The sequence below is a fragment of the Oncorhynchus kisutch genome, linkage group LG2 (assembly GCF_002021735.2).
Source record: "Oncorhynchus kisutch isolate 150728-3 linkage group LG2, Okis_V2, whole genome shotgun sequence".
Classification (NCBI taxonomy): Eukaryota; Metazoa; Chordata; class Actinopteri; order Salmoniformes; family Salmonidae; genus Oncorhynchus; species Oncorhynchus kisutch.
In genome coordinates this window covers 56,316,040-56,335,050 of record NC_034175.2, presented here as the reverse complement: position 1 = coordinate 56,335,050, position 19,011 = coordinate 56,316,040, and the positions used below count along the sequence as shown (strand labels likewise).

General features: G+C 42.5%; 1 protein-coding gene across 1 annotated transcript; it reads left to right on the top strand.

Moving 5' to 3' along the window:
• The first annotated feature begins 5,563 nt into the window (after positions 1–5,563).
• On the top strand, positions 5,564–17,450 carry LOC109868563 (LON peptidase N-terminal domain and RING finger protein 2). The gene is made up of 10 exons (XM_020458208.2): positions 5,564–7,253; positions 10,690–10,808; positions 12,976–13,098; positions 13,914–14,075; positions 14,147–14,475; positions 14,598–14,712; positions 15,012–15,133; positions 15,315–15,636; positions 15,897–16,046; positions 16,146–17,450. The coding sequence occupies exons 1-10, from the start codon at positions 6,494–6,496 to the stop codon at positions 16,302–16,304; spliced, it is 2,361 nt and encodes a 786-aa protein (XP_020313797.1). The 5' UTR covers positions 5,564–6,493; the 3' UTR covers positions 16,305–17,450.
• Positions 17,451–19,011: the final 1,561 nt, after the last annotated feature.

Sequence of the window (19,011 nt, the reverse complement as noted above, 5' to 3'; positions counted from 1 at the left end):
AACCAGCTTCATCTGGAATGCTTTTCCAACAGTCTTGAAGGAGTTCCCACATATGCTGAGCACTTGTTGGCTGCTTTTCCTTCACTTTGCTGTCCAACTCATCCCAAACCATCTCAACTGGGTTGAGGTCAGGTGATTGTGGAGGCCAGGTCATCTGATGCAGCACTCCATCACTCTCCTTCTTGGTCAAACAGCCCTTACACAACGTGGAGCTGTGTTGGGTCATTGTCCTGTTGAAAAACAAATGATAGTGAGACTAAGTGCAAACCAGATGGGATGGCGTATCGCTGCAGAATGCTGTGGTAGTCATGTTAGTTAAGTGTACCTTGAATTCTAAATAAATCACAGACAGTGTCCCCAGCAAAGCACCCCCACACCATCACACCTCCTACTCCATGCTTCACGGTGGGAACCACACATGCGGAGATCATGCGTTCACCTACTCTGTGTCTCACAAAGACACGGCGGTTGGAAGCAAAAATCCTCTAAACAGTTGATGTTGAGATGTGTCTGTTACTTGAACTCTGTGAAGCATTTATTTGGGCTGCAATCTGAGGTGCAGTTAACTCTAATGAACTTATCCTCTGCAGCAGAGGAAACTCTGGGTCTTCCTTTCCTGTGGCGGTCCTCATGAGAGCCAGTTTCATCATAGCGCTTGAGGGTTTTTGCGACAGCGCTTGACAAAACTTTCAAAGTTCTTAACATTTTCCGGATTGAATGACCTTCATGTCTTAAAGTAATAATGGACTGTCGTTTCTCTTTGCTTATTTGAGCTGTTCTTGCCATAATATGGACTTGGTCTTTTACCAAATAGGGCTATCTTCTGTATACAGTACCACCTCTACCTTGTCACAACACAGCTGATTGGCTCAAACACATTAAGAAGGAAATAAATTCCACAAATGAACTTTGAACAAGGCACACCTGTTAATTGAAATGCACTCCAGGTGACTTCCTCATGAAGCTGGTTGAGAGAATGCCAAGAGTGTGTAAAGCTGTCATCAAGGCAAAGAATCTCAAATATAAAATATATTTTGATTTGTTTAACACTTTTTGGTTACAGCATGATTCCATATGTGTTATTGTAGAAAATAGTCAAAATAAAGAAAATCCTGGAATGAATAGGTTTGTCCAAACCTACTGTATCAATTTTTTAATTAAGTTGATTTCCCCCAAATTGCCATGCCCAAATGCCACCGCAATCCAAAAACCCCCATTCACATTAGTAGTGACAAGCAATAACAATAATAAAAGGAGATGGAAGAAATTCTGTTTAAAAATATATATATAAATGTCATATGTAGTGTCAATTCAATTACATTGCAGTCAATGACAATCAAAACAATAACTATGCCAATGGCATTCCACAAATTCAAAAAAATCTAGCAATGCAATAGGTATCGCCTTGATTAGAGGGGATTACTTGGGGCCAGCCCAATGCACTAGTGGCTAAGCCTTCACTTCCTGAGTATGTGAGTGAGTGAGTGAGTGAGTGAGAGTGAGAGAGAGTGAGAGAGAGAGTGAGAGAATGAGAGTGAGAGATTGTATTCTGGAAGTACAGTATCTACCTGTGAGGGTATCTAACTGGGCTGGTGGTAGAATGTTTTTAATGTAAAATCTGTCATTTTATTTGACAATGGGAAAAATAGCTAATGGGCAAATACTGGAGTACAGGTTTGATTGAACTAAGCCTTTAGAGGAAGTATAGCTATCTTCAGCCTCAAGTTTCTGTCAGCCTAGTTACCAGACCTGACCGTCACATGTAGCCACTGAAGGCATATCCCAACCCTGGCTAATCACCTCATCAAGTGGTTACATCACGTGTAGCCACTGAAGGCATATTCCAACCCTGGCTAATCACCTCATCAAGTGGTCACGGCTGGCAATTTGAGGCTAAAGAAGTGCAAAACCAACATGACTGTTGTCCTCCCATAGCCCTGTTTGCCTCTTAAGCTCAACAAAAAGCCCCTAGTTATAAACATTATATCTTCAGGGGGAGGTGGTGATTGCATCTCTCACGGAACTAAACAACTGAGAGATTGTCTGGGAACAGCTTTATCAAAAACCATGCGGATGAGGCCTCAACCCTTTCCTTTCAGATTTACCCTGTTCTTTCTTTGTTTCGGACTATTACCAAAACCACTGATGTATGATGAAGTTTCCTATAACACAGACTATAGTACAGCAGTCTTTGAAGATGTCAGAGGATTCATCAGCAATTGTTAGTGGACACGGACTGTCCACTATCTGAAGCTCTTTTCCAGCACACCTTAATCACACCATTACTTTTTAAATCTGATCAAGAGACTTCTCAATTTCAGGCCAATGGCAACATACTAAAACCAAACACAGGGAACCCATTATACTCAAAATAATTTTGTGAATTCATTTTATCCATTTGCAGGCTAGTTTAATACATACATGATCTGTCTGTGTACCTTTTTATTATATGTTAATGTTTCCGTTTTTTAACATTGTGTCAGTATAAAGTGTCGATAGAAAGGGTGCTTTTTATTTACTTTTACCCCTCAGAACTACAGCTGTGGATCTCTGCTGATCTAGGATCATTTTTACCTTTTTAAATCATAGTGAATAAGTTTATGTGGACAGATCCTGGATCAGCACCCCTACTCTGATGCTTTGTGGATACAGGCCCTGATCTCCACAGGTTAGCATTGTGTAGACTAACTGATTGATTCAATGGTCTAGCCTGTTATGATGGACTGTATAAACCTCAGACTTGTTCTATGCCTATTTCTAATGATATTTCATGTTAAATGTATTTTACTGGTATTTCAAGATGGGCAATATAAACCAGTGACTTGTCACTGCCTTAGGTTTCTACATCTATAATATTTATTCTAAAGGATATGTGTTTTCTTAATGTCATGAAATATGATTTGGAAGTTTGATGTAAGTGTTTGTAGTAAATTCAAATGGTAAAAAGGTTGTGATTAGTTTGACTTATGACTTAAAACAATTGCCAGCAGCATACCACCCTTGCCCTGTGTAGGGTGCAGTCTTTCGGTTGGGATGTTACATGGTTGTGCTAAAACTCTGGGCATTAAAAATGGCACTTATCTTAAGAGTAGGGGTGTTAACCCTGGTGTCCTGGCTAAATTCCCAACCTAGCCCCATTCCATCAAGGCCACCTAATCCTCCCCCTCATTTCTAATTGGCATATCACTCCTCACCTGATGGGGGATGAGCGTTGTGTCACAAAAATGGTTGCCATACATCACTCAGGTTGGTCGTGCACATTGAAGGTGGGTGAGGTGATTTCCCCTCGTACTATGTAAAGTGCTTTGAGTACCTCAGTTGGTAGAAAAGCGTTATATAAATCTAATATATACAGTATAATATGTCATCCACACAACATAGGTGATGAACCTTGCATAAAAGTGTTAGGGAAGGGCAAATGAGTTAGTATTGCATTATCACTGTTTTACCCAAACAGGTATGCCAAGCGCACAACTTTCCTGTCTGATGCTCCAGATTGTTTTTTAATTCTAGGTAAGTGGCACCTGGGACTTTTCCCAAATTAATTTGTTCTTTTTTCTTAATACTTTGAAAAAAGGGCTACAAAGGTTTTTTTCGGCTGTCCCCATAGGAGAATCCTTTTTGGTTCCAGGTATAATTTATTTGGGTTCGTTCTACCTGGAACCAAAAAAGGTTTATTCAAATGGATATCTTATTGGGACAGCCGAATAACCCTTTTAGGTTCTAGATAGCACCCCCCCCCCCCCTAATAGTGTAGGCATAAACATCCTACATTATCCTGATAATGTCAAAACCTGTTCTGTGTTTGTGGTCTCCAAATACCAGTAAATGATATGGTCAATAACCCCAACTGTATTACTGGCTCAAATCTGCCATTTTGCTCAAACAAGTTCAGCACATCTTGCCATTATTTTATGCCAACTATTATGAAATCTAACTCTTATGTCAGCATCTTATAACATTACTACAGTAGTCATGGTGACTCATGAGATACTGTGTAAATACTCATTACTTAACTGTGATGAATGTGGTGAAACGCATATAATAGTGAGTTTCTTCCTTAGGGGAAACCTACGGACTACTCTTCTTAACCAGAATCTCAGGTTGGCGCTGGATTATTGTGCTACGGTATTAAATTGTTCTTGTAGCAGAGGTTTGGGCTTTCCTTCACCTCTCTGACTTCTGCATGCATACTGACCAGAGGAGACCCTAAGGGCCTGTTCTGCTTTTGCCTGAATTTGTGTGCCCTGTTATAAAACTGTTATACATTGTTATACAGTGCATAACATGAAAATAACCCTAAGTATTTAATCAGACGTGAGCAATAGATCTCCTTAACAGGGAACACTGTGTTCCTTCCTATGACGGATGGGTTATGTCATAGACTAGACAGGTCATACAAAATGAGAGAAGTAATGAGTTTACCCTGAGGAGTGCAACATCTGTGTCATGTAACCTTAAAATAAAACATGTTTTCTTAAAGAAAAAGGATTTATCTTCCCTGTGATTGTTAATGTTCAAATTTCAATTTTCTTTGTTAAGTTTAGACCATCCCCTCATTAAGATTGGTAGAGCAGCAGCATCATAAGTGTGTGAAATGTTGTGAGATGTGAGTCATCATAAAAGCTGAGGTCATCCTTATGCAACTTTGAAATTACATAAACATTGTTACCTGGCTGAGAGTTGGAGAGAGGAAGAGATAGTTAGGGAGAGTCATCCACAGCAATTACACATTGACTCTGAGATATGATGATTTGTGTTCTTATTTGTAGCTACTTAGTAGTAGCCTGCTACCTGAGGTGGACATATTCTTGTCATCATATTTATCATATTGAATAATGGCTAAGGTTTCTGTTTTGACAATGGCTAAATGTTCTGACATCCACCAGTAATTCTGCCCACATTTTCAAAGGATAGGACTACACTCAGTATGATAGACATTGAATAAAATAAAAAAAATACAAATCCATATGCTAAGAGTATAAGAATGACAAAGCTTTTTTGAACCACAACAAAATAGATTGCACAAATTATTCAACAGATTATTTATAGTATACAAATAGCCTGCTGCCTAAATTACATTTGAGAGGCACTGCATATCATTTTGGACATCATTTTCTTTATCTAAAGCAATAACCTTTTGCTGTTTTCTGTGTATTTTAAATCACTGCGATACGTTTTGGCAGTGTTCTCAAACAAATGTAAGGGTAATTCTAGCTCTGCTTCTTATATAAAGGATTACATAAAACAATGCACCCCTCCCCCTCAGAACAGTGATATAACCAGTGCAATTCTAATGAAGATGAAACAACTAGGTCTAGGTAGTCTATTACCATACCTGGATAGTCTCTCTAGTCAGATATATTTCTCTAAAACATCGTGTAACGATGATAAATGTCAGGTTGTTACATGAACTGAGTGCCCGGCGATCTACACTGACGTTAAGCGTTAAGTGGTTATGCAATGTTGATATGTTATACAAGTGAGCCATTTAATGGACCAATAACGTTTCACACTTACCGTCACGTGCTTCCCTGCGCTTCGTTCGGCGAATCATCATAGCTGAATTTGAAGTCGCTAACTGAGCAACAGTATGGAGTACGGCGAGGACCAGATACTTTCATTTTAATAGTATTTTGGCATCAATTGTTATAACCGAACAAGAAAAGTTTGAATGTCAAGACCCGGGCAGAGAAACTAACTAAGCTTTCCAGCTACAGTGAGCGCGAGATTTTAGCCAGCTAGGGAAATTAATTGGGTTGTTTCGGGTCTTACATAAAAACAAGTAACGTGAAATTGCACTCGGAACTTTGCTCCACAGAACGTTACTCCCAGGAAACCGTCCTTTTGCCTTCTAATGACTTTTAAAGCCTGCCAACCTCCGATGAAGGATTTGAGTTGCCAACAATGTTTAGCTGACTAGAAGTACATACCTAGCGTTACTTGCTGTTATTTGGGGAGGCGTTATGCCGTTGTCAGCCAAACAAGAGGATTGACTCGACGTTTAACGTTACTTCCTCAGTCCGTGAATTACTGTACTGGTTTATTCAGCAAAGCTGGGTAGGTAAATAGGCATTACAGTGCTGTAACACAGAGTCCGAATATATCGGGTTTGAAAAACGGGAAGTCTACATACAAACTAATTTGACATTTTAGCAAATTATTGGTGCGTAATCTATTCGGCTGTCGTGTAATGAGGCCTCTTAACCAGCTCTTCTCTTGGAAAACGACACGAATCGTTCACTATGGCACATGCTACGTTATAGTCTGACATATTTGGGAAGTCTACATACAAACTATTTTGAAATTTTAGGAGTCACCAGTTTGGTGCGTATTCAATTCGGCTATCGCGGAACGAGGCCTAACCAGCTCTTCTCTTGGAAGACGACAGGAGTCTTTCACGATGGCACATGTAACCTTATAACGTTAGTCTGACTACGTTTTGTGAGAAGGAGTGTTTTTGAACACAGTTTGCTATGTGTAATATTCCAAGATGAACATGGAGACGGTAATCCAATCTCACCATTCGGCGCAGTTTGTCCACCCGGTATACGACCCTGGAGCAGCGGGTATATGCCCTGAAATGCTCGAGGTAGCAGAGGAAGCAAACCGGGCAGGTGACTACGACCTTGCTGCGGAAATCTATAGTTCTCAGCTGGCGGACCTCCAGCATCCAGACCGGGGCCTCTGTTTGCGCAAAGCTGACGCTTTGGCCCAGACCGGGCGGATAGCAGAGGCGCTTGACTCGTACTGCACCGCGGCCAACATTGGCGAACTTCGGCCAGGCGAATTGCAGCTTCTGGTTGAAAACATAGCACGGACTCTTCGCGAGAAGGAGCTAACGTTAAACATCAATTCGAAGGCAACGAGTTGTCATAATAGTGGGAATGGAAACGATGGGGTTGAGGCCGATGGGACGTTTGAGGAAGAACCCGTGGACTTGTTTTCATGCCGCCTTTGTAGGTGTTTACTGTCAGAACCAACCACATTGGAGTGCGGCCATACGTTTTGCAAACATTGTTTAGAAGAAGAAACTGTCAAAGACTGCATACAATGCAAACATAAACTGAACAAAAAAGACGGACAGATCCTGTCCATTGGGTTTAGAGTAAACGTCATTCTCAGTAGTTTGTTGGATAAATGTTTCGACTCTGAAAGTAAAGCCAGGAGACATTGGATAGAAGGTGAGGGCTCACTAAAGAAGCACGATTACTCTGATGCCCTGGACAAATACAACAAAGCCGTAGAACTGGGTAAGATAATGTAACATTTACAGTGAGTTTGAATAAGCAATTGTCGAATTCATATGTTTTAGAACAGATTGTGTATTTTATGTTTCCCTTTTACCTATTTAAAACCAAATATCTGGGAGTCTAGATTACCTACTTTTCACTACTCCGCATTGTGATTTGCCTAGTTAAATAAAGGTTACATTGTGTCACCGATAGTGGGTGACACTGTACCCATTTCAGTTCTCGAAGAAATTCTTTCATAAACCCAGTAGCCACCCCCCCACCTTTATTGCCAAACCCACATTTCTACCCTGAGTCACATACCCCATGGATTTATTTAATAATATTCACACTGGTTTTGCTGTTAAATTAAAATTGACTGGACTACGTGTTGTCTTTTCCTCACTGGCTATGTAGAATAAGTAGGCCTTTTATTGGGACATATTACATTATTGGATGTAAGCATGTTGGCATTTGTCATGAATCTTGACCTGGAGGCAGCTCTGCAGAGTGGTCACTAGCTAGCATTTTGCACCTTTTAAAGCCAAAAATCAAATAGTTGTTTTCTAGAATTTCTATGATATAGCTAATTTTGACTTAGCAGCTGGCCCATCTAGTGAAAATTGCTCTGCCTCCAGAGCAAGATTCATGACAATAAATGTCAACCTGCCTTAGGCAACATGGTCTCTGAAACATTTAGCAAGCTAGCTTGCTGTTGGTAGCTAATTTGTCTTTGGGTATAAACATTGGGTTGTTATTTTACCTGAAATGCACAAGGTCCTTTTTTCTGGATCTTTTGTAGAATTTTCACCCATTTTGAGTCACACACAATTGTGTGTTTTCTACTCCAACAATTAATCCTCAGATAAAAGGGGAAACCTAATTAGTTTATAGTAATCTCTCGTCCTTCAGTTTTATTATTCTGTGGACTTTATATGGTGGTTGGCAACCAACTTTGACTGGAATGTGTACCTCAGTTCATCTTTCAATCACCCACGTGGGTATATGCTCCAAAAAAACCAATAAGGAGATGGGAGAGGTGGGACTTTCAGGGCATCAAGCGTCAAATGGAACCACGTTCAATTTTTTCGCCTGGCTACGCATACGCTCTCTAGCAGTTTGGATGAAATGATTGAATAACATGTATGTGTACATTTATTTTGCAACACCGGCAGTGTGGTCAGCATGTATGCTAGCCTGGCAGACACGCGACCCATGTTTCTACACAGCCAGCTGCAAGGACGTAGAGAGGCTGGTGTTAGCAAGATTACAGTTACTCTCCATTAGCGCCCTTTTTACACCAGGTCAAAGAAAGTTATTTGCTTACCAGATGATCCAGCATATGATTTCTAAGATATGATTTCTAATGCTACTACAGAAAGAGACCTATTTTTTTAAACATTCATTTAGTTTTGCATTTATTGCTGATTTTAAATGTAACCGTATTTCAAACCATGTACAAGTCCATTAGTATATTGGCATTTGGTAATTGTTGCATATTATTTGCTCCAAACACAATCAAAATGCAATGTTGTACGTTATGGCATCTGTTATTTCATTCCATCGGTGAGATTGTGTTGCATAGGGAGTTGTGTGTGCAAACAATTCCGTAATGGATTCTTGCCTGGGCTTTGTTTTCTCTTGTGATGGAGCTTGTTGGCCCCTTCCTAAGTTTTCGGGATTCATCCGTCATGCTGTATTACATACCTGTTTTTCAAATGGTGGAATAAGTTGCTTGTATTTCCTCGAGTGGCATCACCTGCAATATGGCCATTATTTAACCCAGTAAAAACAAGTCCTCTTTTGCAACTCCTGATGTAAGTTGGACTCTTATGAAAGCTTTACCATGACAATTAATGCATTACCCTTATCTCTCTAAAATACTCTACATTTTAAATTAAAGGGTAGTCCACTACTATTTTTTATTATTCCTAAGTTATGTTAAGGTATTATTCATTTAGGTTTTCAAATTCACTCCCCTTTTGAATGAAAAACAGTATAAACCACAGACAGGCCCCAGTTTTATTTTCTCCAACATGCTCCACGTGTTTCTCATTTTAGGCAAGATGCAGGCATGCAGGTCACTCCTAAAGTCTACTTGTTAGATTTTACTGCATAGTTGGAACTAGAAGCACAAGCATTTCACTACACTCGCATTAACATCTGCTAACCATGTGTATGTGACCAATAACATTTTATTTGATTTAAAGTTGAAACACCAGGTCAGCCCTGGACAGTTCACTCCATATAGATGGCCAGGAGTTGTTTCCCCCAACCTTGTGACCTGAGTTTTACCAGGATAAACTTGGGCCTGTAATTAGCCTAACTCCCTAGAAAAAACTCCTGTGCTGACCCTTACTACAGAGAGCTTTTAGGCATAGTCAGGAATGAGAGCGAGCCAGCGTCAGAGGCCCTTTGGTGCTTCAGTAGAGGCCCTAACAGCATATAGCACAGAAGCTCTGACTGATCCCATTCTTTTTGCTTTAATGTCAGCTACTGACCTGCTTATTTAAGTCAGGAGGGGGGTGACGCAGACTTTTTACCCACAGAGGCGGCATATCATCCACTGAGCCAAAGATTCATAAACTTTTACATGTTAAAATACCGCCTTTTTTCTCCCCAATTTCGTGATATCCATTTACAATTTTGTCTCATCGCTGAAACTCCCCAACGAGCTTGGGAGAGGCTAAGGTTGAGTCATGCGTCCTCCAAAACATGACCCACCAAACTGCGCTTCTTAACACCCTCCTGCTTAACACGGAAGCCAGCTGCACCAATGTGTCGGAAGAAACACCGTTCAACTGATGACTGAGGTCAGCCTACAGGCGCCCGGCCCACCTCAAGGAGTTGCTAGAGTGCGATGGGCCAAGGACATCCCCTAACCCGGATGACACTGGGCCAATTGTGTGCCACTCTATGGGACACAGCCTGGGATCGAACCTGGGTGTGTACTGACGCCTCAGACCGCCACGCTACTCAGGAGGCCTCAACTTTTTACATTTGAGTAATTTCCAGATGTTCGTATCCAGAGTTGCTTATAGTAGTGAGTGCAAACGCCATGCTCTACCAACTGAGCCACACAGGACAGAATCATTCATCAGAATAGAATGTTGACCCTCTCTTCTCTCCCCTCCCCTTCTCACTAGCCAGAAGGTTGTTGCATGTCATTGTAGACCTATTCCTGGCACAGACTGCATGGTTGACTATGGTGCAGTATTTTGATTCAAGGGAAATGCTCCGGTTTGGTCCAGTGTTCCCTACTCATAATGTGTGGGGTGAATAACATCCAATGTCGAATTACATTTCTGTAGAAAAGACACATTAAATAAGTTGACATATTGTTGCATAGTAACTGATACTGTTCTTTGTGGTCTTGTATACACTGACAACATTGTACCTGTGTGGAAAGGTGTAAATTACATTTTGTCATTCTTCCTGTGTTCTCTCTGTTCTACAGCGCCATCTATAGGTAGGCTACTGGGACAGCGTGCTGAGCTGCACATGGACAGTAGGAACTACAGCCAGGCCATCCAGGACGCAGAGAGCTTGTGCAGACTCAAACCTCTCTGTCCAAAGGTGAGAGAAATTGATATGTAACTCAATCTACCTAACCCAGCAGAGTATAGACCTAGACCACCAGATGGTGTCTGAATATCGGGGCCTTGGCTTAACCTGTCTCTAGTCGTGTCATGAACTACCCATCACATCTCCACAACCACAGTCTGACCCAGTCCGCACCCAATACATACAGTCCTGAGCATGTATAGTGTGAAAGTATTATCGGATGCTGCCAAGTCTGTTCGTAAGTGAGGATGGATGCTACAAGCTTGTGTATGTTAATATGCAAATTATAGCAGCTGATAGACATGCAAAATAGATCATATAGACCTGAAAACCAGGCACTAGTGTCAATAGGGAAGAGCTTATGTTGACCAGGTTGAAGAGCCCCTGGAAATATAACCGAGGGGTTATGACAAGAATGACCTTATATTCCCATGTTTCCTCTGTTTTTAAATGGTTCCCTCTTAGGTCATTTAGGGCGCTCACTGAAACAATATTCAGTTTATAGATTATCAGTGTTTTGAATATACACTGCTCAAAAAAATAAAGGGAACACTAAAATAACACATCCTAGATCTGAATGAATGAAATATTCTTATTAAATACTTTTTTCTTTACATAGTTGAATGTGCTGACAACAAAATCAAACAATAATTATCAATGGAAATCAAATGTATCAACCCATGGAGGTCTGGATTTGGAGTCACACTCAAAATTAAAGTGGAAAACCACACTACAGGCTGATCCAACTTTGATGTAATGTCCTTAAAACAAGTCAAAATGAGGCTCAGTAGTGTGTGTGGCCTCCACATGCCCGTCTGACCTCCCTACAACGCCTGGGCATGCTCCTGATGAGGTGGTGGATGGTCTCCTGAGGGATCTCCTCCCAGACCTGGACTAAAGCATCTGCCGACTCCTGGACAGTCTGTGGTGCAACGTGGCGTTGGTGGATGGAGCGAGACATGATGTCCCAGATGTGCTCAATTGGATTCAGGTCTGGGGAACGGGCGGGCCAGTCCATAGCATCAATGCCTTCCTCTTGCAGGAACTTCTGACACACTCCAGCCACATGAGGTCTAGCATTGTCTTGCATTAGGAGGAACCCAGGGCCAACCGCAACAGCATATGGTCTCACAAGGGGTCTGATGATCTCATCTCGGTACCTAATGGCAGTCAGGCTACCTCTGGTGAGCACATTGAGGGCTGTGCGGCCCCCCAAAGAAATGCCACCCCACACCATGACTGACCCACCGCCAAACTGGTCATGCTGGAGGATGTTGCAGGCAGCAGAACGTTCTCCACGGCGTCTCCAGACTGTCACGTCTGTCACATGCTCAGTGTGAACCTGCTTTCATCTGTGAAGAGCACAGGGCGCCTGTGGCGAATTTGCCAATCTTGGTGTTCTCTGGCAAATGACAAACGTCCTGCACGGCGTTGGGCTGTAAACACAACCCCCACCTGTAGACGTCGGGGCCTCATACCACCCTCATGGAGTCTGTTTCTGACTGTTTGAGCAGACACATGCACATTTGTGGCCTGCTGGAGATAATTTTGCAGGGCTCTGGCAGTGCTCCTCCTGCTCCTCCTTGCACAAAGGTGGAGGTAACGGTCCTGCTGCTGGGTTGTTGCCCTCCTACGGCCTCCTCCACGTCTCCTGGTAGCGCCTCCATGCTCTGGACACTACGCTGACAGACACAGCAAACCTTCTTGCCACAGCTCGCATTGATGTGCCATCCTGGATGAGCTGCACTACCTGAGCCACTTGTGTGGGTTGCAGACTCCGTCTCATGCTACTACTAGAGTGAAAGCACCGCCAACATTCAAAAGTGACCAAAACATCAGCCAGGAAGCATAGGAACTGAGAAGTGGTCTGTGGTCCCCACCTGCAGAACCACTCCTTTTATTGGGGGTGTCTTGCTAATTGCCTATAATTTCCACCTGTTGTCTATTCCATTTGCACAACAGCATGTGAAATTTATTGTCAATGAGTGTTGCTTCCTAAGTGGACAGTTTGATTTCACAGAAGTGTGATTGACTTGGAGTTACATTGTGTTGTTTAAGTGTTCCCTTTATTTTTTGAGCAGTGTACTTTAGAGGTATAGTTGAAATGCCATCAGAGTATTTCCTACTCACTTTGGTGTTTCCCTACTAAAAACACCCTCTTGTCTGTGTTTTTTCCCAGGCCCACTACATCAAGGCCTCAGCCCTGAGTAAAGCCAACTACAATGATGAGGCCTTAAAAGAGTACTTCATGTGTGTAGCACTCAAGCCTGATTGGATGACGGTGAAGCTGGAAGCTCAGAAGGTAATACACAAGTTTAAAAAAACTTTTGTCCATTTACTTGCCCCTTAATGTCACATCACAATTATATAAAAATGCAGTATTACTATGTATGATATGACAGTGTAAGTCTGTCTCTATGCTTACCAGACCGGATTAGTTTTGTTTTAAATCCTGCTCTGCTCCACACTAGGTGATGACGCAATGCCCCCATTCCAGCTGTCTTAGCTGGGGAGCTATTCCAGGCCTATCCCCTGCTGTCACTGTGGCCTGTTTTAGTAGCTCCACTGCTGTTACATATTCACTGCAATATATACTGTCCGGTGGTGTAAAAGTAAAAATACTACTTAAGTCGTTTTTTGTGGTATCTGTACTCTATTTATATATATTTTTAAACTTTTACTTCACTAAATTTTCCCTAAAACCCAAAAGTACTCATTACATTTTGAATGCGTAGCAGGACAGGAAAATGGTCCAATTCACACACTTATTAACATACCCTACTGCCTCTAATCTGGCGGACTCACTAAACACACATGCTTCGTTTGTATATTACGTTTTACTTTGATACTTAAGTATATTTAAAACCAAATACTTTTACTCAAGTAGTAATTTACTGGGTGACTTTCACCTCTACTTGAGTCATTTTCTATTAAGGTATCTTTACTTTTACTCAAGTATGACAATTGGGTACTTTTTCCAAGACAGTCTGTCCAGTTTGAGCCATTGTCCTGTATTTCCACCATATTCCCTTTTAAACTCTGGGTACTAGTTATAAGCTACTTATGAATGCTTTGACATTGTATGAGCGTGTTGACTGACAGTGTGTGTTTCTGTAGCTGCTTAGTGAGCTGTTCTCGTCAGCGTTTGAAAAGGACGGTCAGCCCACTCCCCTACATCCCCTACAGGGTGGTCCCTCTACTCGCCGCCTCAAACCTCCCGCCCTGCTCAGCTCTCTACACCCCCTCACCACCCGACAGAGGCCTGGCTGCTCCTCTCAGGTCGGCACACACACACACTTACCTCCCCACACACCTACTTCTCATAGTAACTCCACTCTTCTCCTCTCCAGGACCCAGCGTTTATTGCAAGTAAGAGTTCTCCTCGCGAGGGTCCCTCCTACTCCTCCAAACACCCCCTGTCCCCCAGCAGTGAAGCTGAGAAGCCTCTGCTAGAAGACGCCAAGAGCCTGGCCAGTGTCCTGGCTGCCCTACCTGCCCCCCCAGGAGGCCTCAAGAGGAGACATAGTGGGGACAGCCCAGCCTTCAACGCCCCCTCCAAACTGCCCAGACCAGATGAAGCCTATTCCTCCTCTCAACCTCCTGCTGCTTCCCCTGGGAGGAGGACAGTGGCTGCAGACCTGCTCGACAGTAGAGATATGGAGTGCTCCCTCTGTATGAGGTAAGAGGACCACCAACCACCATACAATTATGCATTTACTATTAGCCACTCAGTGTTTGATTTTCAGTCAATACTGACAATTACTTCAACTGATAAAGCCTATGTTATTGTGTTTCCTCCAGGCTGTTCTATGAGCCCGTCACCACCCCCTGTGGACACACCTTCTGCCTCAAGTGTCTGGAGCGCTGTCTGGACCACAACCCCAATTGCCCTCTCTGCAAAGAGAACCTCTCAGAGGTAAACACACACACAGGAAGTAGCTGTACTCTATATGTGGATAGATTGCTTAAGGCAGACCTGGTGATTATGAAAAAGTATGGTTTAGGGCTGTCTGTAATACAATATAATCTGTGTTTGAGTGTCTGAGGGATGGTTTAGCGTGACCAAAAAAAGTTAGCACAAAGCTTCCTCTGACACAGAGAGTGAAGTAGTATATTGGGACAATATATAATTAAAGGATAATTCACCAAAGATACAGATGATCCAGTAGAATGTGAATGTAACATCCTATTCCTCTGTGTTCTGTATAATACCAGTATCTGGCCACTAGAGGGTACAACAAGACGTTGCTGATGGAGGAGGTGCTGCAGCGTTACCTTGGAGATGAGCTGGTGGAGAGGAAGAAGATCCACGAGGAGGAGATGAAGGAACTGTCGAAGTGAGTCTTTCGCACTCACAAACGCATTAGCACACAAACACAGATTTGATCACTTTACATAGCTATTGATTTTATGGTAAATTAATAATGTAGTAGCATCGTCAGTGAGTTAACTGCACTTCAACAGTCCTGCTTTTTCAACTAATTGCTGACCAATCTCATATCCCTCCTTACACCCTAGCTTGAACCAGGAAGTGCCAATCTTTGTGTGCACCATGGCCTTCCCCACCATCCCCTGTCCACTGCACGTCTTCGAACCATGCTACCGCCTCATGATCCGCCGCTCCATGGAGACCGGAACCAAGCGGTTTGGCATGTGCATCGCTGACGAGTTGAAGGGTTTCGCTGACTATGGCTGCATGCTGGAGGTCCGGGATGTCAAGTTCTTCCCCGATGGGAGGTCCGTGGTCGACACCATTGGAGTGTCCCGCTTCAAAGTGCTGAGCCACGGTCAGAGAGACGGATACAACACGGCCAAGATTGAGTACCTGGAGGATAAGAAGGTGTGTGTGTTGGTGTGTACTGGCTAATACTGTGTGTGAGGAAGGTTTTGCATGCATGTGGATACAAAGAGTGCATTAGAGGTATTTGGATAGATCTGGATAGATATTCATATCCTCACTTTTCTAAGTTTTGTGTGTGTGTGTGTTTGATATGTGTATGATTGGAGTGTGTATGTGATCCTCAGTCTTCCATCTCAACCGTGTGTGTTCCATTGTGTGTGTACTTTGTGTGCTAACTGCATTATATATTTTGTGGTCAGGTGGAGGGCCAGGAACTAGCAGAGATGCAGAAGCTTTATGTCTCTGTGTATGACCAGGCCAGTGGCTGGTTCACCTCCCTCAAAGATAACATGAAGAGCCAGATAATCAGCCACTTTGGACACTTGCCCGGGAAGGACCCTGACCCACAGGTATGACACTAACCTAACCATTACACACACACACCTGGTGAGAATCACACTTGTATGCCATATAGGGATTGAATGGGCTGCATTTATCCCTCCCTCCAGAGTAATCCCAGTGGTCCAGCGTGGGCTTGGTGGCTGTTGGCTGTGCTGCCTCTGGACAACCGTGCCCAGCTCACCATCCTGGCCATGCCCTCCCTCAAGGACCGCCTCATCGCCATCCGCAGGGTCCTTATCTTCGTCACGCGTAAGAGACCCCGATGACCGCTCAGCCGCCACCACAACTGCTAGGACCATGCATGGTCATTCACTCGTTCATTAAACCCACTCATCAGACTTGATATGAGGGCAATGTCTTTGACTCCCTTAGACATTAGGGTTGACTTAATTATGTCACGGTATCTCTCAGCTTCCTCTGTCCCGTCTCTTACGGAGGGAATAAGAGGTCAAGATAATAGAACTGGTGACTGTCATGATGCACCAGAACTAAGCTGACCACATAACTGTGTCGAGTCCATGATATTAATATTCTTAATATTGTACATTTAGTATGAAAACAAATATTTAAAAAAGACCTGACACGTACCAAAAAATAATTTGTATGACTGAAAAATAATACAATACCGATTGTATTGGGTTGTCTTTAGTTTGGATGTTATGTTTCTGTTCAATCCCTGCTGACTATAGTGAGAGACACATGTAAGACCCAGAGAGATAGAAACCACCGAATGGAGTAGAAGGTCTACATGTGAGAATGTGCTCCTGTTTAAATGGCTTTTCTGCACACATTTCTACATGACTAGGGAAATAGATGCAGAACCTTAAGCCTGTGTCTTGCCCAGGCATGTGCCTCAATAGAGTGGTGAAGTAGTAGTGCATCTGAAAGAAATGCAAAAGAGTCCTGAAATTGGTATGTATGTAAATGTAAGAGATTTGGGGTTAAACTCACTTATTGGTAGACATAATCTAAATGTAACTTCTTTTTTTACATTAATTTTACTGAAAGAAAGAAATTAAAGACATTTAAAACAATTTCCCTACTGTAACTTGACATTGTTTATGAACATGTAATCAAACTATGATAATCTGAATGATAGTCCAAAACAACAATGGTAATGTATGTACTGTAAGTGTCTCTGGGAAGGAAATGAGGTTAAACTATTCTGTTTCATGTGTTGTTTCTCTTCTGCTATGTATATGATGTATGGTCAATGTGAATTGGATGATTTAACTGTGATTATCAATGTTAACTCTCTGAGGCCTTTACAATGTCTTATTTAAGTGTAATTATTTAGTTGTTTCTCCTGATCTGTATGACTTGTAGCTCCTCTTTTGGCTGGTGTTATGACTTGATTATTTATAAAAGAAGATATAGCATTTTTTTCTGGAATAAGAGATGCCTGAGATGTATTTGGTTTCTGATTGTTTTCCTTGAAGTGTTCAGAAAGAAAGATTTAGCTATTGTTATTTCAGTGCGATGTGACATTATATGACCAAAAGTATGTGGACACCTGAACATCTCATTCCAAAGTCATGGGCATTAATATGGAGTTGGACCCCCCCCCCCCCCTGCTGCCATAATAGCTTCTACTCTTCTGGGAAGGCTTTCGCAGGAATGTTCCAACATCTAGTGGGTGACTTGCTTCCGTTCAGCCACGAGCATTAGTAAGGAAGAACTTGACTGGCCTGCACAAAGCCCTGACCGCAACCCCATCGAACGCCTTTGGGATTAATTGGAACACTGACTGCGAGCCAGGCCTGATCGCTAAACATTAGTAGTACATTAGTGCACTTTGGAAATCTGTAGTGAGTGTTGAAACCGAGGACAGACTATTTTTACTCGCTATGCGATTCAGCTCTGTGCGGTCCTGTTCTGTGAGCTTGTGTGGCCTACCAATTCGGGGCTGAACCGTTGATTCTCCTACACGTTTCCACTTCACAATAACCGCACTTACAGTTGTTGACCAGGGCAGAAACTTTACCAACTGACTTGTTGGCGTCTTATGACGGTGGCACGTTGAAAGTCATTGAGCACGTCAGTAAGGCCTTTCTAATGCCATTGTTTGTCTATGGAGATGGCATGGCTGTGTGCTCTATTTTATTTTTATACATCTGTCAGCAACCGGTGTGTCTAAAATAGCCGAATACACTCATTTGAAAGGGTGTCCACATACTTTTGTGTATATATAGTGTCTCTGAAGAGGAAGCTGAACCAACTTAAACCACAGTACAAAACAGATTAAGAGCATGTTGAGGAGACTGAGAACGTTACATGCAAATGACTCAGAGGAAGATAAATCTCAAGTATTTATTTAAATCTTTGTAGAATACCCCAAGACGTGTCTACTGCGAGACGTTTTGAGTCCTTTTCTTAGTGTTGTCTCTACTATCAACCTGGTAAGTATGGGATAGATTAAATAGGAAATATTTTGGGACTATAGTTCTTGTGGCTCCATTTGGCTTGTTTTACTCAAATGTCTTGTTTTATAACCTGTTTACTTGCTGTTGTCTGTTTTATCCTGGAAGGGTTTATGGAATGTTACTTTCTGGCCTTGATGTGGACGCTCTGCTTACGTAACTTCACAGGGACTGTTTCACTTCAGGCAGTGTCTGTTAGATTTATAAACCAGCCATAACAGACTGGGTCTCAATCAGTCCATACAAATCTCAGCCCTTGGTTAGAAAAATACACAACTATAGATTAACTCCCAATTATGCTTGCCCAATGAAGATTAGGGTCAGGAGTTTTTCATCTTCAGGAATAACTCCAGACCCAAACTGAAGGGCAGTCTAACACTGGCCTGGAGTGAGGCCTGCTCAGGTTAAAGGGCCACCACCTACATGGCTATAGGTAGAAAGACTACACTATTGTTAGTTTTCTAACACAAAGGAAGAGGATCATTGAGATTTAGTTTGGGTCACCCTTCTGTTTTTGGGTACAGTTTATATGAGCAGCTCAGGGGGATTGGAG